The 24,252-nt window shown below is 40.2% G+C and overlaps 2 protein-coding genes across 2 annotated transcripts; both read left to right on the forward strand.

The window, feature by feature from the left end:
* The first annotated feature begins 4,902 nt into the window (after positions 1-4,902).
* On the forward strand, positions 4,903-6,967 carry LOC140514579 (ribonuclease pancreatic). Its single transcript, XM_072625067.1, has 2 exons — positions 4,903-4,965; positions 6,166-6,967. Exon 2 carries the CDS (start codon positions 6,191-6,193, stop codon positions 6,638-6,640), a length of 450 nt encoding a protein of 149 aa, XP_072481168.1. The 5' UTR covers positions 4,903-4,965; positions 6,166-6,190; the 3' UTR covers positions 6,641-6,967.
* A 4,124-nt stretch (positions 6,968-11,091) lies between these two features.
* Positions 11,092-13,186, forward strand: LOC140514537 (ribonuclease pancreatic-like). The gene is made up of 2 exons (XM_072624988.1): positions 11,092-11,174; positions 12,379-13,186. The coding sequence occupies exon 2, from the start codon at positions 12,404-12,406 to the stop codon at positions 12,854-12,856; it is 453 nt and encodes a 150-aa protein (XP_072481089.1). The 5' UTR covers positions 11,092-11,174; positions 12,379-12,403; the 3' UTR covers positions 12,857-13,186.
* Positions 13,187-24,252: the final 11,066 nt, after the last annotated feature.

Below are 24,252 nucleotides of genomic sequence, written 5' to 3' on the forward strand. Positions count from 1 at the left end.
CAGCTAGTATTCTCTTGGGGTTTAGTGGCCCTCTTTCTGTTTGAGTTTGACACCACTGAGTTAATGACCTACCTGTAGGGTCCCTTCCAGGTGAGTCTGTGAAGGTCAGAACTTGAACCCAGACTTTCTAGCTATTTTAGACTATTCTAGGGTAGACTGAAACCCTAGACTCTACCGTTCTCTTCTCAATGCCATTGCACTCTTTTGTCCTTCCTTCCCTGGTCCCACAGTCTGATGCCCAAATCAGAAAACTAACCGTGAGAGTGAGATTTCAGGAAGTGCCATCTGGTCTCTCCTTCTTCCTTCCTCCACTTAGGACAACACAAAGAATACACTACAATAGCCACTTGCTATCTGTACCTGAAATTCTTTCAAATGGTGGCTGAAGTCTTTCATTCTTCAATTAAGGCTTAAACATCCACAGGACAGAAATATTTATACTAAGGCCTGTATGACTGATAGTAGACTTTTCCTATGAACCATCTGGGATGAGGAGAAAAGTCCCTTACAGGAAGATCCTGACAACTTGAAGTGATACAGGGGAAAGGGGTTCTAAGGACTGGAAGTGATATTGCTGAAAGAGTACACAGAAAGAATGGAGTGGAAGGGTTGGAAGGCAAATTATGCCTAGTTCAAATGTTTTAAGGCAAGGTTCCTGACACAGGCATACACACGTATCATTGCTTTCCAATTCTTTGTAACCCAGTTTGAGGTTTTCTTGGCAAAGATATGGGAGTTGTTTGACATTTCCTTCTCCAGCTCATTTTACAGAAGAAGAAACTGAGACAAACAGGGTTAAGTGACTTGCCCAGGGTCACACAGCAAGCGTCTGAGACTGGAATTGAACTCAGGACGATGACTCTTCTTGACTCCAGGCCCAGCCCTCTCTCTGTTGAGGTTTAGGGGTGCTAGGATCCCGAAACAGCAACACACCAGGTTCTGCCTGAACGAATTCAACGCAAGCTTTCTTTAAGCCAAAGTAAAACAAAGTTTATTAAAGATCCACCATATTGGGTAGACTCAAGGAATCTGAGCATTTGTAATGCTAATGGCAGTACCAGATTGAATCTGAGCACCTTCATGGAGACCAGATGAATCTTATATACAGAAAGACTTTAGGAGGGCTCTAGGGTTGGCCAAGTAGTCTGGAGTGATGGGAAGGGAGGTCCAGGGAGGATCTTGATGGAAGTGGTTGGTCTGTAGACTGGGGCTACTAGGGACTTAAGAGAATGAGTTTAAGAGTGGGAAGTAGCAAAAGGCTACCTGGAGATAACAGACAAAGCAGTGCTAGGCTAGGTGATAACAGAGATTTAGGCAGAGTGATAATGAAAAACTCATGGCCACAGGCGAATGCCAGATCAAGTGGGAAGATTGAAGGAGAGTTTAAGGGGGCTCCCAGAGCCTACACCCCATCATATCCACCACCTAACTACCCATAATCATCTCTATAGCCAAGTGCTTAGAATACCAGGTGCTTGTTAGTGACTGAAACCCAAAAGAAGTGAGAGAGAACATCTGTGATAGGGAGTTCTCCTTATCTCTTGGCCTTCTACTTGACCCTGTAGTGAACTACATTATTAACCTTGCTTTGGACATGAGGTCGATTAGCTGGAGAGTGGAGGAAGGGGAGTAAGCCTCTAAGGCTTAAGCTGTTTGAGAGGAGAGAACTTGGCTGGGTGTGATGCTTTCTACGATCTTTGGATTCTTTATTTGTTTTTTTTAAACTCAAATAATCAACCTTTAAACACTGATCTTCCTACTTCATCTCTTTGCTTACTTGACTCAAATTCTTTCTGAAGTTTGTTTCTCTTTACCTGCCTAAGCTCCTTTGCCTCTTCTGTCACCCCACTCTGGGTCAGAAGACAAGGGTCCCTGGAGTGTGTGTGTGTGTGTGTGTGTGTGTGTGAGGAAACAATGAAAGCCTGAAAATTTAACTTTGTGGTCTAGAATCATGGGAAATTTCCCAGTCTACTTTGTGAAGATCTTCTGGTCCTTTTAAAAAAATGATTTAATGATGCTTTTTAGAACCAAATAATTTCCCCCAAATTCTCTCCTTTACAGCTGTGGAGGGACCATTGCAGTATGTACCTAAGAGTAAAGAAATAGCAGACATTTTGTCACTGAAAGGCATTGATAAGGTCTGGAATTTATATTAAGGGATCTACACCTAGGTGCATAGCCCTTTTGGCTTCACCTAACTCTCTTAGTTCTTACCCAAAGTTTGCTTGTGTTGCAGCCAGTCGCATTACAGGAGCCTCAGGAAATCCCTTTGTTACTTTGAGTCCTTGGAGTAGTTTGAAGGGATTCAGTCTGATAATCAGGGATCTGGGAAGAGATAAAAGGAATTTTCTAGTCTCAAATCAAATAATTGTCTTGGTCCACAGACTGAGTGAGCCACAGAAAGTCAGCTCTACACAGTCATAAAGCTGACTTTGGGTAAATTTCTGAAGCTTGGTCCCTGTTCCTATAGAAAGAAAAAAGACATTGACCTAGGAAATAATTTATTCACAGATTATTCACACACACACACACACACACACACACACATACATACACATATACACTCACACACACCCCTTCTTCTAAGGGGAAGTGCACACTTTCCCCAAATTAAGTGGAGTTCCATTAAGAAGTTCTATTAAGTGGAGAATTAAGAACTTATCCCACCCTATGGATAGGGAGGTCTCATTCTGTTTCTACCAGACTGCTAGGGAGTGACACAGACATGCAGCTGGAGGTCTGAATAGAATGAAGGAGGAGAGGATTTTAGAACTGGAATTGGAAAGATCATATGATCTTCACTTTACAGCTGAGGAAAGTGAGATCCAAAGAGGTTAAGTAGCTCTGAACACAGCACTTCCAGGAAGTTACAGGAAGCTTTACCAATTCATGTTTAAAATAGCTACAATGATAACGTCTGAGACTCATACAGCCGTGGTCATCACACAAACACTTTCCTGCTTAAATCAGAAAAATAGACCTTCCTTTCTAAACTCACTCTTCCTTCACCAACACATGCACATTATCTCTACCTGTTTTGTGATTCCTTTGCCTCTTTCAAGGCTGTATTTGATGTCTATTTTGACCTAATTGCCCCTATAAAATCTCTACTAAAGTCCCATTCAGATGGCTCATCTTATCCTGGAGATGACCAAAGCTTTGTGAAGGTTGGGTCATAAGAGAGAAAATGCAGACCAGACCAAAGAGATCAAAGAACAGGGGCGGTGATGGATGGTGTATTGAATTGTCTGAAATCTAACTTAGCTAAATCCTGGGAGGTCATCACCTGAAAGTCAGCCAATGGGAGGGGAGACCTTGCTTAGGTGCTATTATTGTCTTTTGGACTCCATTCATTCCTGTTTCCTCCACTCCCTTTTAAATCTCCTCCCTCCCCAATGAGCACTATCTAAGCATTTGGTAGCAATTTTTTTTTCAACCAAAGCAACTTGTACACTTGTCTGCAAAGGTATTCCAAGGATTGTCATCTGTATCATTGAAAGTGTATCTAAATTAAAGATATAATCAATCTTTTGAAGTATTTTTGTATAATTTGAACTATAATAGGCTGAGGAGCTGGCATGGAGACATAGGTCATACTCCCTTGGTATCGCCCTATGGTTGATTTTGCCAAGACCCTAAAGAAAGAGGATTTTTGCTACATCTGCTCACTTATTACCAACCATAGGTAAATGGCTACAAAGAGGAAAGAGCGATGGATTTGAAATCAGAGGGTATTGATGATGACTGGAATTGTTAGAGCTGGTTCAGATGTGAAAGAATTCACTTAGACCTTCTCTGTCCCCATTGGGAGCTTTATTGACACAAAAGCAGCTGTCCAGAGATTTAGCTAGGAGCTAAACAAAGGCAGTGACATAAGAAAAGGGCCAGATTCTATAGGATGCTTTTAGGGTTTTCTTATGGGGGTTGGAGATCTAGGCTAAGTCTTGCAAGATAAGGACACAGGATAAGGATGATGAATGACACAAGATAAGGGAGTCCAAGGAATCTTAGGATGCAAGATGAGTGGAGACACAAGGAATTCCTTGGCCCAGGATAAATGGAAGTTTTATGGTATTCCAAGATAAGGGGAAAGAGTCCAGGATGCCCTCAAGCTCAGGAGGGGCTTCACCAGGTACTGAAAAAGCAACACTTAATATTAACCCTTAGGGCACTTTTGTATCCACATCACTATGGCTTCACAAGCAGGCTCTGCCATTTACTACTTCCTTCAATAAGTTAATTAATATCTCTGCCTTTCAGTTTCTTCAACTATAAAATGACAGTGTTAGACTAGACATACTCCAAGATCCCTTCTATCGCTAAATGTCTGATCCTATATGGTTTTTAAATACCTTCCCTGGGAAATGATTATAGTTTTAAAAATATAAAAAGAATGGATAATTTTTCAAAAGAAAGTAAATAATAATCATTATAAACTGAAACAATACTTGTCAAAAACAAAGAAATAAGCAAAAACCATTTTCAGAAAGACCAGATTAGAACACCCAAAGAATCACATGTGGCTCCTGACTAAAGAAGTCACAAAGAGAAACACTTTCTTCTTAAGGTTATCAGATCTTGTTTCCTATTTATTTATCTCCCCTAATCCCTCTCCTAAGAGACACTGAGAATTCTAAGAGCCAAACTGACAGCAAGAGGCTAATCAGTGGAGGTGAGAGTCTTAGACTTTATTAGCAAAAGCATTTCTCCTTTCCTATAAACTTTAGGGTCTGATTTCTGTGAAGGAACAGATCTGTCCAGACTGAAATAATGACAAAGGTTCTATGAACTCTACCTGGATCTGGGCCCACCATGCTCCACCCTCTCCTCCTTCCCAGGGGGACAGCCCCTTTTTTTTTTTTTTTTTTTTTTTTGGATCTTATATAAGACCTGCCTTCTATAGGGAGAGTGAAGTGAACTAGGACAAACATTCACTTCATCCCAGACACCAAGCAAAAATCAAAGGTAAGTAAGGCACTGGACATTCCCAAAGGGTAGTCTCTGAGAATTCAGAAGTAAGGAACATCAGGGATGGGGTGTACTAGGAGAGCACAGAATAGGGAACTTAATGCCAAACAGAAGAGAGAGAAAGAAAAGGGAGCAGCCTATTGAGAACAGATCTTACCTTCAGGAGGGGGGAAGGGGAGCAGTCCAGTTTAAAGGGAATGTATCTTTCTTTGGAACATGGTGGAACTGATTCCTGTTACTGGTGACCAGCACTAGTCTCTATGATATAAAATAACTGGGACATGTCAGGCCCACTCATGGCTTTTAGATGCTGCAGGTCAGAGACTACAATTTGACATGTGGTCTGCGTAGATGTAAAAAGAGAAATAGCATCGTACATTGGAGAGAGAGCCAGTCTGAGAGTTAGGAAGACCTGGCTTGAGTTCCACCACTGACACACACTGGCTGTGGGACCCTGAGGAAGTAGCTGAACTTCTCTCTGCTTAAGGAAGCTCTCTAGGACAGTAAGCTGCAGGGCAGCTGCTAACCCAGACTGGCAGAGGGAATTGAGTTCCCAAGGGACTTGTAGATTGCACAAGTGGGTTACCTCCTTCCTCTGATACACACACACACACACACACATACACACACACACACACATTCACACATGCACACATACTCACACTCACTCACCCCATATGGATTCATAGAATCACAGAGTTGGAAGGGACTTTAGAATTCATCTAGTCCAGTTCCTTCATTTTACTTTTCTCTTTGTCCTAAAAGTAAACTTGTTCTTATGGAATACATACACACACATGCATATATATGTATACATGTATGTACGTATATATATTTAGTAAATTGGGTTCCAATATCCCAAGAAATTACAATTGGGTACAATATACCAGGGATAGTGAAACAAGTTGTAGGGAGAGGAGAGAAAGGGGTATGATAAGGGTTCTCTTTTAAACAATGGGATTCACATACTGACTGACTATTGGCTGTAGAGACCATCTTAGAGATCCATCTAACCTGACTCCCTCATTTTACCCATAAGGAAACTGACTTTCTTGTCTGACTAGTGTGGAAGAAAGGCTGTTCTTCAGGGGAAAAGTTAGGGTTGAACCAGTTAGTGTGTAGTTGGAAGACAGGACTGGGATTTTCAGTCCAAGGTGAAAAATTCTTTCTCATCATTTCTCCCTCTTTCCTGGGTAGGCTTCCGTTGGTAAGTGAGGCCACTATGGTTCTGAAGAGGTCCCCTATGGTACTTGCCCTGCTGGGCTTGTTCCTACTGGGGCTCACCCAGCTATCAGCTGGCGAGACCCCTGCAGAGAAGTTTCAGCGCCAGCATATGGATGCAGAGCACTCGACCGCCAGCAGCTCCAACTACTGCAACCTCATGATGAAGGCCCGGGGCATGACATCAGACAGATGCAAGCCTCTCAATACTTTCATCCATGAGCCTAAGTCAGTAGTTGATGCTGTCTGCCAGGAGGAGAATGTCACCTGCAAGAATGGACGGACCAATTGTTACAAGAGTAATTCGCGTCTGAGTATTACCAACTGCCGCCAGACTGGAGCCTCTAAATATCCCAATTGCCAGTATGAAACTTCTAATCTCAACAAACAGATCATTGTGGCCTGTGAGGGGCAAGTTTATGTTCCTGTGCATTTTGATGACTATGTGTAGGACTGGGTCTAATTTTGGAGAAAAGAGAGTCCTTCCATGCCAACATATAGCACCTTATTGCCCTCACTGCTTCCTCTTCCCTGACAGTACCTGAATTAGCACCTTCCTCTTTTTCCATCCCTTTGCACTTCCTACCATTAGTGCATATACCTTTCCTCAAGCCTTTAGTCTCTGGGTGGGTATTACTCCAAACCTCCCCTCTCCTTTGGGATATGGTTTTTTGTGTGTGTATTCAGAGGAAAGTACAGGAAGAATCCCAGATGGTGTACTGCTTCACTGCCATTCTCAATAAAACATACCTGTTCCCAGGTGAAGTTGCTAAAGCTGTGTCTATGTCCATTCTCTTTTTTTGTTAAGTTATTTTCCTTTAGGGGGTGAGAACTAGAGCTTTCATTGTACATTGTGATCAGTGGTCATAGACTCATAGATGTAGAGCCACAAGATACCTCCAAGGTGAAAAATTCTTCCTCATCATTTCTCCCTCTTTCCTGGGTAAGGAGGATATTTAGTCCAGCTTCATTATTTTATAGAGGACACTGAGAATGGGGGAAGGCAAATGTCTTGCCAAAGTCACATAGGTAGTAAGCATCAGAGGGGAGATTGGAACTCAGGTCTTCTGACTGCAGAGATGGTACCATTTCCACTATATGGCATTGTGTCTCATATGGACAGCTTGGTTTCTGGTGATGTGGCTGTTCTTGTGAATTTCTTTATTCCCAGTTTAAGCCAACTGTTGATTGCCACACCATCCTCCAGCCTCGGGATTCTTGGGGACACTGGACTGAAGGAGGGATCATTATATTCAGAGGCAGGATCAGGGATGGTATCATCTCTGGAGGATGCTGCAAGGTAAGATGTGTGTGGGCTTATGATTCTATAACTTCCTTTTTCCTTATTTGGGTCACCTGATAGGATTCTAGCTCAACAGACATTCCAGCTTCTAAACTGGAGCAGCTCACCAAAGTTAACCATGACCTCTTACTGAGAAAAGGGCATTATCTTAGAGTTTCTCTGTTGCCAGTTACATATTCTTTCCTTGAGCCTATCATATGATTAGATCCTTGTTTGTGACTCATTTTCCTTCCTGGACTCTTTGGTAAAATTCTAAAGAGAATGAATACTCAGGGCAGCAGACCCAGGGCTGCTGTCTCCACCTGCTCATTTTATCTTAATCTCTGGCTGTAAATAAGATCATGGTATAAATACCTAAAAGAGCAAAAGTGCCTGATCCCAAACCAGTCTGACCACTTGGACAGCTTCCCTCAGACTGTATCAAGAGGGTGCTAGGTATTAGGTAATAAGCAGTAGAGATTGGAACACAGCACTTCCAACTCCAATTCCAGGAAGTTTTGCCAGTTCATATTTAAAATAATTATGATAATAATAATAACGTCTGAGAGTCATACAGCTGTTACCATCACACACTTTCCTACTTAAATCAGAAAAATAGACCTTCCTTTTTAAACTCACTCTTCCTTCACCAACACATATACATTTTCTCTACCTGTTGTGTGATTCCTTTGCCTCTTTCAAGGCTGTATTTGATGTCTATTTTGACCTAATTACCCTTATAAAATCTCCACTAAAGCCCTACTCAGATGGCTCATCTTATGGAGATGATCGTAGCTTTGCGAAAATTGGGTTATAAGAGAGAAAATGTAGACCAGACCAAAGAGATCAAAGAACAGGGGCGGTGATGGATGGTGTGTTGCATTGTCTGAAATTGAACTTAGCTAACTCCTGGGAGGTCATCACCAGAAAGTCATCCAATGGGAGGGGAGACCTTGCTTAAGTGCTATTATTATCTTTTGGGCTCCATTCATTCCTATTTCTTCCCCTCCCACTTAAGTCTTTCCCTCCTCAATGAGCAACATCTAAGCATTTTGTCCTGGGGACAATCTAAAGTTACAATTTTTTTTCAACCAAAGCAACTTGTACACTTGTCTGCTAAGGTATTCCAAGGATGTCGTCCATATCAGTGTAAGCGCATCTAAAGTACTGTTGTATAGTTTGAACTATAATAGGTGGAGCAGCTGGCATGGGAACCTAGGTCATACTCCCTTGGTATCTCCCTATGGCTGATTTTGCCAAGACCCTAACGAAAGAGGATTTTTGCTACATCTGCTCACTTATTACCAACCATAGGTAAATGGCTACATAGAGGAAAGAGTGATGAATTTGAAATCAGAGGGTATTGATGATGACTGGAATTTTGATTGCTGGTTCAGATGTGAAGGAATTCACTTAGACTTTCTTTGTAGCCACTGGGAGCTTTATTGACACAAAAGCAATATAGGATATAGGATAAGGATAGGATAAGATATAGGAAAAGGACCAGACTTAAGATGCTTTTAGGGTTTTCTTATGGGGGTTGGAGACCTAGGCTAAGTCTTGCAAGATAAAGACACAGGATGAGGATGATGAATGACAGAAGATAAGGGAGACAAAGGAATCTTAGGATACAAGACAGTGGGGAGAGAAGGAATTCCTTGGCCCAGGATAAATGGAAGTTTTATGGTATTCTAAGATTAGGGGAAGAGTCCAGGATGCCCTCAAGCTCAGGAGGGGCTTCACCAGGTACTGAAAAAGCAACACTTAATATTAACCCTTAAGGCACCTTTGTATCCACATCACTATAGCTTCACAAGCAGGCTCTGCCATTTACTACTTCCTTCAATAAGTTAGTTAACATCTCTGCCTTTCAGTTTCTTCAACTATAAAATGACAATGTTAGACTAGACATACTCCAAGATCCCTTCTATCTTTAAATGTCTGATCCTATATGGTTTTTAAATACCTTCCCTGGTCTTTCAACGAAATAAAGGACTTTCAAGCATTCTTGATGAAAAGACCAGAGCTGAAAAGAAAACTTGACTTTCAAACACAAGAATGAAGAGAAGCATGAAAAGGTGAACAGCAAAGAGAAGTCATAAGGGACTTACTAAAGTTGAACTGTTTACATTCCTACATGGAAAGACAATATTTGTAACTCTTGAAACTATTCAGTATCTGGGTACTGGGTGGGATTACACACACACACATGCACACACGCACACACACATAGAGACAGAGCGCACAGAGTGAATTGAAGAGTCTGGGCTCATATCTTAAAAAAATGAAATCAAGCAGTGAGAGAGAAATATATTGGGAGGAGAAAGGGAGAAATGGAATGGGGCAAATTATCTCTCATAAAAGAGGCAAGCAAAAGACTTATTAGTGGAGGGATAAAGAGGGGAGGTGAGAGAAAAACATGAAGCTTACTCTCATCACATTCCACTAAAGGAAGGAATAAAATACACAGTCATTTTGGTATGAAACCTATCTTACAATACAGGAAAGTGGGGGATAAGGGGATAAGCAGGGTGGGGGGGATGATGGAAGGGAGGGCATGGGGAGGACAGAGCAATTTGAGGTCAACACTCATGGGGAGGGACAGGATCAAAGGGAGAATAGAAGTAATGGGGGACAGGATAGGATGGAGGGAAATGTAGTTAGTCTTATACAACACAACTATTATGGAAGTCATTTGCAAAACTACACAGATTTGGCCTATATTGAATTGCTTGCCTTCCAAAGGGCAGGGGGGGAGGGAGGGAGGTAAAGAAGTTGGAACTCAAAGTGTTAGGAACAACTGTCGAGTACTGTTCTTGCCACTAGGAAATAAGAAATACAGGTAAAGGGGTATAGAAAGCTATCTGGCCCTACAGGACAAAAGAGAAGATGGAGACAAGTGCAGAGAGGGATGATAGAAGAGAGGGCAGATTGGTGATAGGGGCAATTAGAATGCTTGGTGTTTGGGGGCGAGGGGATAAAAGGGGAGAAAATATGGAACCCAAAATTTTGTTAAAATGAATGTTAAAAGTTAAATAAATAAATTAATAAAATAAATAAATTAATTAATTAATTAAAATAAAAACAAAAAAAAAAATAAATACCTTCCCTGGGAAATGATTATAGTTTTAAAAATATAAAAAGAATGGATAATTTTTCAAAAGAAAGTAAATAATAATCATTATAAACTGAAACAATACTTGTCAAAAACAAAGAAATAAGCAAAAACCATTTTCAGAAAGACCAGATTAGAACACCCAAAGAATCACATGTGGCTCCTGACTAAAGAAGTCACAAAGAGAAACACTTTCTTCTTAAGGTTATCAGATCTTGTTTCCTATTTATTTATCTCCCCTAATCCCTCTCCTAAGAGACACTGAGAATTCTAAGAGCCAAACTGACAGCAAGAGGCTAATCAGTGGAGGTGAGAGTCTTAGACTTTATTAGCAAAAGCATTTCTCCTTTCCTATAAACTTTAGGGTCTGATTTCTGTGAAGGAACAGATCTGTCCAGACTGAAATAATGACAAAGGTTCTATTAATTCCTCCCTGGATCTGGGCCCACCATGCTCCTCCCTCTCCTCCTTCCCAGGGGGACAGCCCCTTTTTTTTTGGATCTTATATAAGACCTGCCCTTTATGGGGAGAGGGAAGTGAATTAGGACAAACATTCACTTCATCCCAGACACCAAGCAAAAATCAAAGGTAAGTAAGGCACTGGACCTTCCCAAAGGGTAGTCTCTGAGAACTCAGAAGTAAGGAACATCAGGGATGGGGTGTACTAGGAGAGCACAGAATAGGGAACTTAATGCCAAACAGAAGAGAGAGAAAGAAAAGGGAGCAGCCTATTGAGAACAGATCTTACCTTCAGGAGGGGGGAAGGGGAGCAGTCCAATTCAAAGGGAATGTATCTTTCTTTGGAACATGGTGGAACTGATTCCTGTTACTGGTGACCAGCACTAGTCTCTATGATATAAAATAACTGGGACATGTCAGGCCCACTCATGGCTTTTAGATGCTGCAGGTCAGAGACTATGATTTGACATGTGGTCTACGTAGATGTAGAAAGAGAAATAGCATCGTACATTGGAGAGAGAGCCAGTCTGAGAGTTAGGAAGACCTGGCTTGAGTTCTACCACTGACACACACTGGCTGTGGGACCCTGAGGAAGTAGCTGAACCTCTTTCTGCTTAAGGAAGCTCTCTAGGACAGTAAGCTGCAGGGCAGCTGCTAACCCAGACTGGCAGAGGGAATTGAGTTCCCAAGGGACTTGTAGATTGCACTAGTGGGTTACCTCCTTCCTCTGATACACACACACACACACACACACACACACACACATTCACACATGCACACATACTCACACTCACTCACCCCATATGGATTCATAAAATCACAGAATTGGAAGGGACTTTAGAATTCATCCAGTCCAGTTCCTTCATTTAATTTTTCTCATCCTACAAGTAAACTTATTCTTGTGGAATACACATGCACGTGCATATATATGTATACATGTATGTGCATTATATATACGTATATATATACATTTATTAAGTTGGGTTCCAATATCCCAAGCAAGTACAATTGGGGACAATGTACCAGGGATAGTGAAACAAGTTGTCGGGAGAGGAGAGAAAGGGGTATGATAAGGCTTGTCTTTTACACAGTGGAATTCACATACTGATTGACTATTGGCTGTAGAGACCATCTTAGAGGTCCATCTAGCCCAGCTCCCTCATTTTACCCATAAGGAAACTGACTTTCTTGTCTGACTAGTGTGGAAGAAAGGCTGTTCTTCAGGGGAAAAGTTAGGGTTGAACCAGTTAGTGTGTAGTTGGAAGACAGGACTGGGATTTTCAGTCCAAGGTGAAAAATTCTTCCTCATCATTTCTCCCTCTTTCCTGGGTAGGCTTCTGCTGGTAAGTGAGGCCACTATGGTTCTGAAGAGGTCCCATATGGTACTTGCCCTGCTGGGCTTGTTCCTACTGGGGCTCACCCAGCTATCAGCTGGCAAAGAGTCCCCCACAAAGAAGTTTCAGCGCCAGCATATGGATACAGAGCACTTGACTGCCAACAACACCAACTACTGCAACCTCATGATGAAGGCCCGGAACATGACAAAAGGGAGATGCAAGCCTGTCAATACTTTCATCCATGAGCCTAAGTCAGTAGTTGATGCTGTCTGCCAGGAGAAGAACATCACCTGCAAGAATGGGCAGCCCAGTTGTCACCAGAGTAGTCTGCCTATGATTCTCACCCACTGCCGCCAGACTGGAGCCTCCAAATACCCCAATTGCCAGTATCGAGCTTCCTATCTCAACAAACAGATCATTGTGGCCTGTGGGGGGCAAGCCTATGTGCCTGTGCATTTTGATGCCTATGTGTAGGATTGGGTCTAATTTTGGAGAAAAGAGAGTCCTTCCATGCCAACATATAGCACCTTATTGCCCTCACTGCTTCCTCTTCCCTGACAGTGCCTGAATTAGCACCTTCCTCTTTTTCCATCCCTTTGCACTTCCTACCATTGGTGCATATACCTTTCCTCAAGCTTTTAGTCTCTGGGTGGGTATTACTCCAAACCTCCCCTCTCCTTTGGGATATGGTTTTTTGTGTGTGTATTCAGAGGAAAGTACAGGAAGAATCCCAGATGGTGTATTGCTTCACTGCCATTCTCAATAAAACATACCTTTTCCCAGGTGAAGTTACTAAAGCTGCAACTATGTTCATTCTCTTTTTTTGTTAAGTTATTTTCCTTTAGGGGGTAAGAACTAGAGCTTTCATTGTACATTGTGATCAGTGGTCATAGACTCATAGATGTAGAGCCACAAGATACCTCCAAGGTGAAAAATTCTTCCTCATCATTTCTCCTTTTCCTGGGCAAAGAGGATATTTACTCCAATTTCATCATTTTATAGATGAGGACAGTGAGATTGGGGGAAGGCAGATGTCTTGCCAAAGTCACATAAGCAGTAAGCATCAGAGGGGAGATTGGAACTCAGGTCTTCTGACTGCAGAGATGGTACCATTTCCACTATATGGCATTGTGTCTCATATGGACAGCTTGGTTTCTGGTGATGTGGCTGTTCTTGTGAATTTCTTTATTCCCAATTTAAGCCAGTTGTTGATTGCCACACCATCCTCCAGCCTCGGGATTCTTGGGGACACTGGACTGAGGGAGGGATCATTATATTCAGAGGCAGGATCAGGGATGGTATGATCTCTGGAGGACCCCGCAAGGTAAGAAGTGTGTGGGCTTATGATTCTATAACTTCCTTTTTCCTTATTTGGGTCACCTGATAGGATTCTAGCTCAACAGACATTCCAGCTTCCAAACTGGAGCAGCTCACAAAAGTTAACCATAACCTCTTACTGAGAAAAGGGCATTATCTTAGAGTTTCTGTTGCCAGTTACATATTCTTTCCTTGCGCCTATCATATGGTTAGCTCCTTGTTTGTGACTCATTTTCCTTCCTGGACTCTTTGGTAAAATTCTAAAGAGAATGAATGCTCAGGGCAGCAGACCCAGGGCTGCTGTCTCCACCTGCTCATTTTATCTTAATCTCTGGCTGTAAATAAGATCATGGTATAAACACCTAAAAGAGTAAAAAGGCCTGATCCCCAAACCATTCTGTACAGCTTCCTTCAGACTGTATCAAAAGAATGCTGGGACTGAGAAGTTGTAGAGCGATGGAAAACGGAGAAAAGTTTGTTTTTTCACTCTGATTCCTTTCATTCTTGGCAAGAGTTCTTAAACATTTTTGCATGGTGGACCCCTTTAGAAGTCTCATGAAACCTAAGAATGTCCTTCTCAGAACAATGTTTTTAAATGCTGAAGTACATAAGATTACAAAACCCCAATTATATTGAAATGGATTTAGTTTTTTATGTACATGTAGGTATATATATGTAAATATTTTTAAAGTTCACTGACCTCAGGTTAAGACATCTAATGCTTAGAGCTTGGCTGGGTATGGGGGCATCAAAGAAGACATTCTGGAAAATAAAAGGTTCTACATGTAATATATATTATGTAAGGTATTGTTTGTGTAGTATGGAGGGAGTCCTCTTCCTTGCTCAACGTAACCTCATTCTGATGGACAATCTCCACTGCTCCTGATTTCTCCCTTCTCTAGAAAGTCCTTGCTGTTAAGGGGACCCTTTTTTGGGAAGTCTCCCTCAGAATTTTAGCCATTCCTATTTCTTCAGGGTTCAGTAGGATATAGGGTTTAATATATTAGCCTTTTATAATACCACTTGCTGGCTCTGATTCTCAGTTTCTGCATCTTCCCTGGCATTGAATGACTGTGTTGTATTTGTGGCCAGCTTTTTCTTAGGAAGAAGTGAGAGGTGAGGAGAAATACTGAAGCTGCACAGAAAGCCTGGGACAAGAGAACTTATCAGAGATGGGGGAGCATCAAGGAGAGGGAGAGGAGAGAGAGAAGCATGTAGAAGAGTTTGGGTAATTGGGAGAGCCCAGTACAGGGGATATATACTGACCTTTGGAATTGAAAGCAGAATCTCATTATATAATAGTGTTTAAATTAGGAAGAGTCATGGAGGATGGTACCTTCGTATATATAGCTTTTTAAAAAATGTATCACATGAAACAAAAGAACAAGGTTAAAAAATATATAAGGAAACATTTGCAGCAAATACAATAATTTCAAGTGACATATAATATGTCTTAGTAACTGGATGTATTATTAACTGATGTCTAAGTAATCAATCTAGTCTTAAGTGAGATACACATTTTCTAAGGGATAAATGGTCATACGATATGAAAAGGCAATTTACAAAATAAATTCACAAATGAGCAATAGTTATTGGAAAACATGCTTGTCTTTTTCAAACAAACATACATTTTTAGCAACTATGAAGAACCTAACATCCACCAAACTGGAATTCATGTGCTAATGGTGGAATTACAACTCGTAGAACCTTTTTTTGAAAAACACTCCAAGAACTGACATCAGGCAAAGATGTGATATCTTTAGAATGTTGTATCCCTTGTGCCATTTCTAATTTTACTACCTTCCATTCCCAATCCTTTTCTTTTCTGTTCCTTTGTTCTGTTTGTGCTCTAGGTATCCAGTTCTTTCTGACTCCTTTTACCTTCTCCCTACCAAATAGAAGATACTGATGCCGCCAGCCTTTTCTGAAAACAGAGAAAGCTCTGGTGCCATCATCAATTTATAATTTTAGCTCACATTTTGATTCACTCTAAGGTGAATTCATTTCAATGTGCTACTTCAACTAACACTTTCACTTTCAACCTTCTCTCTGATTTGGGGATGAAAAAAAAAGCCATACATACCATAAAAGAGATATCAAGGTAAAGATGAGCCATAAAATAGGGAGGCATTTACAGGGACAGGGAATCTGTTAGAGACCTATACCCTGGGAGCTTCTAGGAGTAGGGGAACTTATATCATTTTTCACGGGATTATTTTAGGCTACCCCAGCTGGAGCACAGTTTCACCATTAATCTTCTCCCTCCATACCTTCTTTCCATCCTCCCTCCTTCATTCCCTTACCCAAATATAATTCAAGAATTCTTCTATGTTCCCCTTAAACTTAAGATAACAGCCTTCCTCTCCTTTCCCTGAGGTTCTGAGGTGAATATTTTACATTTTCAGAAGCACTGCATATGATCATAACTGGCACCATTACAGTAATAATATACTAGTAGTAAAGAACCCAATAATATTGTCATTGAATAAAGACTTCTTTAACTTTCTGGAACATATCAAGAAGAGACTATAAAACCATTTCTGGAGGACTTTTGGAAGAAATTTCTGCTTTGGGTAAGAGGTTGGATTCTATACACTGAGGTCCCCAAAGACACCTAAATCTATGATGCTAAGGTCCCTTTACTTCCTGTAGTAGAGGGAGTTCTTCCTTTCATACCAGCCTTTTGTTGTTTTTCTTAGTTCTACCTGTTGGTAAGCACTCATACTTTCTTGGCAATGAAATGTCAACCTGGAAATGAAAATGACCTGGCCCTCAAGGAACTTAATTCTATTGAATATAAATAGATACACAGATAAATAAATGCAAAATATATACCAAACAAATTCAAAGTAATTTCAGCATTGAAGGGGAGAGAATTATGTTAACAACAATGGTAATCAGGAGAGGTCTCTTCTGGGAAGAGGTATTTGAGATGAATCTTGACAAGAAGCAAGGAGTTACAAAAGGTAGAAGTAAAGAAAGAGAACACCCCTGGAATGAGAGATGGGTCTGGGTGTTGAGAAAATCAAACTGATTTGTCTCCATTTTTATAATTGATTCTATTATGTATTACTGCCGATATTTTGTCCACAGCCTAAGTCACATGTTTTTGTCTCTGAATTAAGTTCAGAAGTTCAGCTTTTCTCTGAGTTAAATAAGTTTAGAAATATATTTTTCCTGAGAATCACTGTTCTTTTCTTGTGTAAAGGAAATCTGCTATCCTTGTAGGATGCAGGTGGATGCCAAGGAATCTGGATCTGTTTGTCTCTGAAATACTGGCTATCCTTCAAGAAAGTCTGGTTTGTTACCACTGTGACACTTAATTAGACATGCAGGTGGACACTACCAATGAGCTTTCCATAGCAACAAGATGGAAGAAAGTTTGCTGCTAACTCTGCCTTCCAAACTTCCAGCCAATCAGGTTGTTTTCCCATCTATGATGTTGCCTTGTAGCTTTTGGATGCTCCTCCTCCTAAATGTAATAATTGTCAGTCCTCATTTGAGCTCTTTTGACTTGCTGGAGAACTGAGAGATCCTTTTCGTTGATTACTGCTAGCCTTCCCGATGAATTTAACATGCTCAGAACTTTGTGCCTTGGTTTACTTTAATTTCAGTTGTGACAATATAGAGGGAAGAGATGAAATGTCTTGAAAAGGGAAGTCAGCAAATCTGCTGAAATGTACAGTGTGTTAGAATCAGTGTGAAATCAACTTGAAAAAGAGAAGCTTAACTCAAAGCTTAAAGGGCTACAAATGCCATGTAAGATAATTTGTATTTTTGTCTCAGAAGTAACAGGAAACCACTGACACTTTGTAATACAAGGAGTGGCTCATGCTTTTGGAAAATCAGTTACTTGGCTAGCAAGTAACTCTGGGAGATAGTATTGGAGAGGGAGAAACTGAGAACCAAGAGTTGATTAGGAGGTTGTTGGAATGGGCCAGGTCATTGGATTAAATTAAAATAGTTGCTATGTTGGTAGAAAGAAAAGGGAAGAGAGACCAGATGTCAAGGAGGCAGAATTAATCAAACTTCACATTGGACATGGGAAATATGTGGTGAGGGAGAATGAAGAGGTGAGGACCACTCTAGGGTTGGGAGCATGGGTAATCAGAACAATGGTAGTGCCAAATATAGGGAAGTGAAGGTTAGGGAAAAATTCAATTCAACAAATATTTCTTGCATGCCTGCTATTTGCCAGGCCTATGTGTGTTAGAGATCTAAAAATTAAAGATGATAATAGTCTCTGCCCTCAAAGTGCTTATATAGAGGGAACAAAATGTACATAGATAAATAAATACACGGCATGTACAAAATCAATAGAGAATGGTTTTTGTGGTTTTGGAGAAAATATTAACAACTTAGGAAGGGATCAAAAAATAGCTCCTATGGGATGTGACAACTGCACTGTTTCATCTCCAAGAGGCAAAGGTGAAAGCATTGAAGGATAAAGTACACAGCCTTTGCAAAGTTGCAGTAGTGGGAGACAGAATGTCATGTATGGAAGACATCATGTAGACCAGATTGGTTAGAATACAGAGCACATGAAAGAGAGTAGTGTATAATCACTTTGGAAGGATAAGCAAGAATCATCTTGTGAGGAACTCTTTTAAAATAAATTTTTATTGATATCTTTTATTTTTTATATCACCAGAATTTCTCCTAGTATTCTTCTCTCTTGCCTAACCCAGAGATCTATCCCATATGACAAATTATATATTTAATGGGGAAAAAAAGGACAAGAAGATAAGCAAAGAATTCAACAAAGCCAGTTGGCAATTTTTAGTTTTGTAAATACTCTCAGTGTTATACACTCATGGTTCTCCTACCTTCTTCTTTTCTTTGTTAGACTTTTTATTTCATTTTTCTATGCTTTTTCCTAAATGGATTTCTTTCCCTCATTATCTTCATTAATTCTTTTCCTTTTCTGTATTTTCAACTTTTATTCTTTGATTCATGGTCCTTATACTAATCTATCCCTTCATTAGTTTTTGTAAGCCCTCATGAAGTTAAAGCTTCTGAAGTCCTTATTTTGAGTTTCCTTTTCTAACCAATTTTCATATTATTTCCTTGTAGCTCTTGCTCACTCCCTCCTCCCCAACTTTTTTTCTTGTGGTGCCTTACTCTTATCCCTTCTTGCAGAAAAGAGAAGTGTTTCTTCAAGGTAGACATTTTCCTGTGTCTGTGATTGTGGAGTTCATTCCTGCCCCTATTCCCTCCCCATAATCATTTTCTTTCCATTTGCCATGAAATCTCCTCTCCAGGTCCATGCCTTCCTATCTTTTTGAAGGCCAGTTGTCTTCAGAAGCTCTGGTTTACCTTCTTCTGAGTTAGGATACTGTCCCTGATGCAAAACATTCTATCAAAGGTAAATTCCTACAGATTGCACCCATAATGGGGTCCCCATTTCCCATTATTGAATATTTTTCATCATGTGAGTGTTCTTCAGTGGGACTTTCTCCCATTACTAAACTCAGATTTCTCCTTTTCTTTCCCCATTTCAATCCCTCCTTTTGCCACCACATCCATTCACCCAGAACTCCTCTTCTCCCTGAAAAACAATGTTATCCAGCCCCACCCTTTCAGAATCCTTGACTTGGATCAATCACACATTCCCCTCTAGCCTCTTGCCCCCTTCTTACCTATTATGTGCCTTATTTAAACTCTAGTGTTTAGAATTAAAAGCCCTTGCAATCTGGCTGCAACTTACTTTTCCATTCTTATTACATATTTATCCCCTTCTTGAACTCCGTGTTCCAGCCAAACTAGTGAACTTGTTGTTCCTCATACACAGCAAACAAGCTTTAGTTTCTGTCTTTGCCTGAAATAATCTCCCTCCTTACTGTCAGCTCTTCAAATTCCTAGTGCTTGTTCTCTGAAGAAGACTTTCCTGATAGCCCCCTAAAGTGACCCCCTCCAAATTCTTTTGCATTTATGTTGTATGTATTTTGTATTTTCTTATATGTGTACCTGTTGTTTCCCCCCTCAAAGAATTCATCTTAAGGGCAGGGATTTTTTCATTTTTTTTATACCCCCAGTACCTGGCATATAGTGAAAGCTTACGTGCCTTCAGATTGATTGATTCAATCCATTTTTCATATATCTTAGTTATCTCTTTTGAACTAACTTGGTAAAGTTACTCTTCTATTCGAAACCACTCAACAGCTAAAAGTTCAAGCTATGTATCCTTCCAAGGAAGGCCATTCCTGATTTGTTGTCACTATGTCTTCTTAGCCTGAGGCAATGATTTGCTGGATAAAGCACTGGACTTGAAGTGAAAAAGTGACCTTTCTATCTACTAAGTCAGACTGCGCCCAGCATTTACATTGTGTTTAGAAGTTTTTGATGTACTTGACCCACGTTATCTCTTTTGAGCCTCAATGGCAACCCATGTAGTCTACAGTTTTGGTATAGGACTTATTTCTCCTCATTCATCCTGAGTTTTGGGGAGTTAAATTCTCTGGCCATTTCATGGCTAACTAAGCATCGAGGGAGTCCACTCCAACCTATGGTCAGGCAAAGGCCTGAGTGCCAGCTGTGGAGATGGAACAGGCTTATTATCAGTGATAGTCAATGGTGAAAGGCCCTTGGAAAAGTCTCCTGACGTGACTTTCCAAGGTTGGCAGCCAAGAGGTTCAGTGGATAAAGAACTGATCCTTGAGTCAGGAAGACCTGAGTTTAAATCTGACCTCAAACACTTACAAACTGTGTGACCCTAGATAAGTCATTTAACCCTTTTTGCCTCAGTTTCTTCATCTGTAAAATAGACTTAGAGAAGGAAAAAGCAAACTCTGGTATCTTTTGCCAAGAAAATCCCAAATAGGGTCATGAAGAGTTGGACACACCTGACTGAAAAGACTGAAGAACAAGAGGCTTCTACAGAAGGGAAAAGGTATTTTGATTAGATCATGTGATTATGAGGAGGTGGGATTACTGCCCCCTCAGATCCTCCCTAAGTATTTTGATTGATTCACAATTCCAAAGAGGAGATGGGGTAAGTGAGTATGTTTGACAGTTGCTGCTAAGGACTGCTAAGGAGATACAATTACTGCACATGCTCATTAGCTGCCCTGCCCTCTCTTGCAGGACCCTGTCCCCAAAGCCAAGCAAAGTTAGACAAAAAAAAAAAAAAACCAGTCACTTCAAAATGTCTCTGCTTTAGTGACTAATTTTACACAAGACTTTTCATCACCACACAATATATTGACAGGAAACAGTTACAGAATATCTATGTTTATTCTGAAGTGACAGGGAAGTATGTCTCTATTTATCATGCCTGGAATGAGGCTTACCAATAATGCACCTGCATTGGAACAGGGCAGGACATATGGTTCATGCTTTAAGTCCTTCACCTATTGCCCTAAATACAAGGACAATTGAATTGCACAAGAAGGCAAATTTATATTTAGAGATTAGATTTGTCCAGCTCAGGAACATAAGTCTTTACAAAGAAATTTACTTGAGTAAAGATCTCCATCTGGTCACCTGACTCCGATCCTCTTTGCCTGCAAGAGAATTTAGAGACCCTCATTTTATACATGGGGAACCTAAGGAACAAGGAAGCAAGGTGACTTACCCAAAGTGACCTAGGCAATAAGCAACAGAGACGAGATTTGAACTCAGGGTTCTCTGACTTTGGAGCCAGTGCTCTTTCCATTATACTACACAACCATCTTCAAACTTCAAACTTGGACTTTGCTCTATCATTCTCTAGCTCAGGAGTTCTTCACCTGGAATGCAGGATCTTATTTTTTTAATGTTATATTTGTATTTTCATAGAATTGGTTTCCTTTGTAATCCTATGTATTTCATATTATGCATTTAAGAATATTGTTGTGAAATGGGATCCATAGTTTCACCAGAATGCTAAAGGAGTCCATAACATAAAAAAGTTAAGAATCCTTGCTACAAGTTCTTTCTTTCTAAGTTGTCCTGATTTCTTCTTGTTCCTCCCTTCTGATTCTAAGATTACAAAAAGGAAAATAACCTCCTTTGTGTAGCATTTAAGACCCTTCACAATCTCTCCCATCTATCTTTCCATGTTGAATACATAGTTTCTTCTCCATCCGATGGAAGCCTCTCCTGCCATGATCTCTACATGGCAGCCAAATAGGACTCTTTGGGGCAGCTAGGTGGCACAATGGATAGAGCTCTGGCCCTGGAGTCAAGAGGACCTGATTTCAAATCTGACCTCAGATCCCTAACACGTACTACCTGTGTGACCCTGGGCAAGTCACTTAATCTGATTGCCTCACAAAAACAACTCCACCCTCAAATAGCTCTCTCTCCTGTTCCCAGTTCACACCATGGGCTTCTCCAGTGTCTGTTCCTTGAATGAATCAAAGGGCTGCACTTGAGGACCTAGACGGCCACATGCAGCCTCAAGGTTGTAGGTTCCCCAACCCTGGAATAGAAGCTCCCTGTGAACAAGTTAACTATTTTACTTTCTTTCTTGTCTTTTCTTTTTTTCTTTTTTTTTGTCCTGTATCCTCCATGGCTAGTGCAGCACTTGTACAGGTTAGGTACTTAAGAAAAACCTCTAGAACTGACTTAGTGAATTAAATGCTCAAGAACTGTTCTTCTAATTTCAACCTTGATTTATTCCACAATGTCAGAAAAAATATCATGAAAATATTGTTAAATGCTAATTAAAATTATGTTCAATGTCCTAGACAACAAAAAACAACCAAAACATGTTGAGGGCAAAGAGAGAATATGAGTTAGATTTAGTTTAGAGTAGGTGAGTGAGCCTCTGAGAGGGAATGTTATCTGGAAGGGTAGGAAGTGAGAACAGACTTGTGCTCCATCAGGGTACATTTTAGATCCTGGAAGAGTTGGTGACAGAGGATAATAGAGGATTGAAAGATAATCTAGCCTAGTGCTAGATGAGAAGATGAGCTCAGAGGAACATAGACTTCTCTGCCCCACTTTCCCCTCAGCAATTCCCCAGTCATAGATCTCCATCAGCATGTATGATTTCAGGGTTCCTCTCCCTCAAACAGGGGTTAGGTAGCACAGTGGCTGGAGCACTAGGATTGGACTCAGGAAGACTCATCTTCATGAGTTTAAATCTATCTTCAGGCATTTATTTGCTGTGTAACCCTGGGCAAGTTGTTCAACTCTGTTTGCTTCAGTTTCCTCATTTTCAAAATGACCCAGAGAAGGAAATGACAAACCATTCCAATATCTTTGCCAAGAAAACCCCAAATGGGGCCATACAGAATTGGACATGACTAAAAAGACTGAACAACAACAAAACTTCCTCAAATATCTCTCCCCTCTCCACCATGTTATCAGATGTCTGAAATTTCTTTACCTAGAGACATAGCCTTACATTTCTCAGTAGAAAGAGGTTAGAAGAATGAGGTAGCATATAGAAAAATCCTAAGAACCAGAGATGTGTCCTAAATAAAAAATAAAACTAAAAATTCCACACTCAAGAGTGATGAACCAGTAAATGAACACGTATAAAAGATAATATTGTCAGAATTTCCTTTGTTTGCATGAGGGAAGGTCTTGAGAGGTGGGTGAACTTTTTATGAAGGAAGAAAGTAGATTCTCCTCTTCTGAATGGAAAATGGGTGATTTCTTAAGGGGAGAAGGGACAAATGAGAGATATCAGTGAGCCATAAATAGCAAAAAAAATTGCTGGTGCTAAAGAAAAGAATGCCAGCATGTACATAATCACAATTGATATTTGCATAGTAATATATAGTGTACTAAGCAATTTACACACTGGATCCTTTGGATTATATGTCATCTATGCATGATCAGCACTGAAGGACAATCTTACAGTAACTAACTTGGGATATAGTTTGCTCCTTAATATAGAAAGTAGAAATACTTTAGTAGTCTGTAAGATTCCTTCTCTCTTCCCGATATTAATAGAAAATTGGATCAAAGGATACATTTACTTTTATAACTCTTAACAAGCTGTCAAGCCGCTATCTGAAGAGTCCACCAATTTGCAATTCCACCAGCAATGTATGGGCGTACTTGTTTCTCCATATTTAGTTGATTGTTGCTATTAACTTTGGCAGCATATATACTGAAATACAGCAATTAAATGGCTATAGGGTAGTACTTCAGCTATTTTAATTTGTAATTATCTGATCATTAAACTGACTGAATATTTCTTCAAATGATTTGCTAATTTATTTCCTCTGTGGTAAATTTACTATTTCCAACTTTTGAACACTTATTCATTAGATAATGAATATGTCTTTTGTTCCTTGTAAATTTTAGGTGTCATGTTTTAATCTATATGCTACAATATTTTCCCCAATCTATTATTTTTACTTTTATCTTAGTGACACTATATTATCTTGCCTAAAGTACTTGTCTTGCCTTTTATGTAATTGAATGTTTGGTTTTTAATGCCATCTTCCTTACATGTAATCATTTCAGTATTTATTAATGTCACAGATTTTTATATTTGTTTCTAAAGAACAAAAGATATCTTCTCCATTTACCCTAAAAACTATGCTTTGATGGACAAGGATTTATTTCCTCACCAGTATTTCACAAAGGATCCTCTTCTCTTGGCTCTACAGGTT

The sequence above is a fragment of the Notamacropus eugenii genome, chromosome 7 (genome assembly GCF_028372415.1).
Source record: "Notamacropus eugenii isolate mMacEug1 chromosome 7, mMacEug1.pri_v2, whole genome shotgun sequence".
NCBI classification, from domain to species: domain Eukaryota; kingdom Metazoa; phylum Chordata; class Mammalia; order Diprotodontia; family Macropodidae; genus Notamacropus; species Notamacropus eugenii.

Excerpts from the sequence above, each read along its gene's own strand:
- LOC140514579 (XM_072625067.1), top strand. The coding sequence starts at position 6,191 with ATGGTTCTGAAGAGGTCCCCTATGGTACTTGCCCTGCTGGGCTTGTTC.
- LOC140514537 (XM_072624988.1), top strand. The coding sequence starts at position 12,404 with ATGGTTCTGAAGAGGTCCCATATGGTACTTGCCCTGCTGGGCTTGTTC.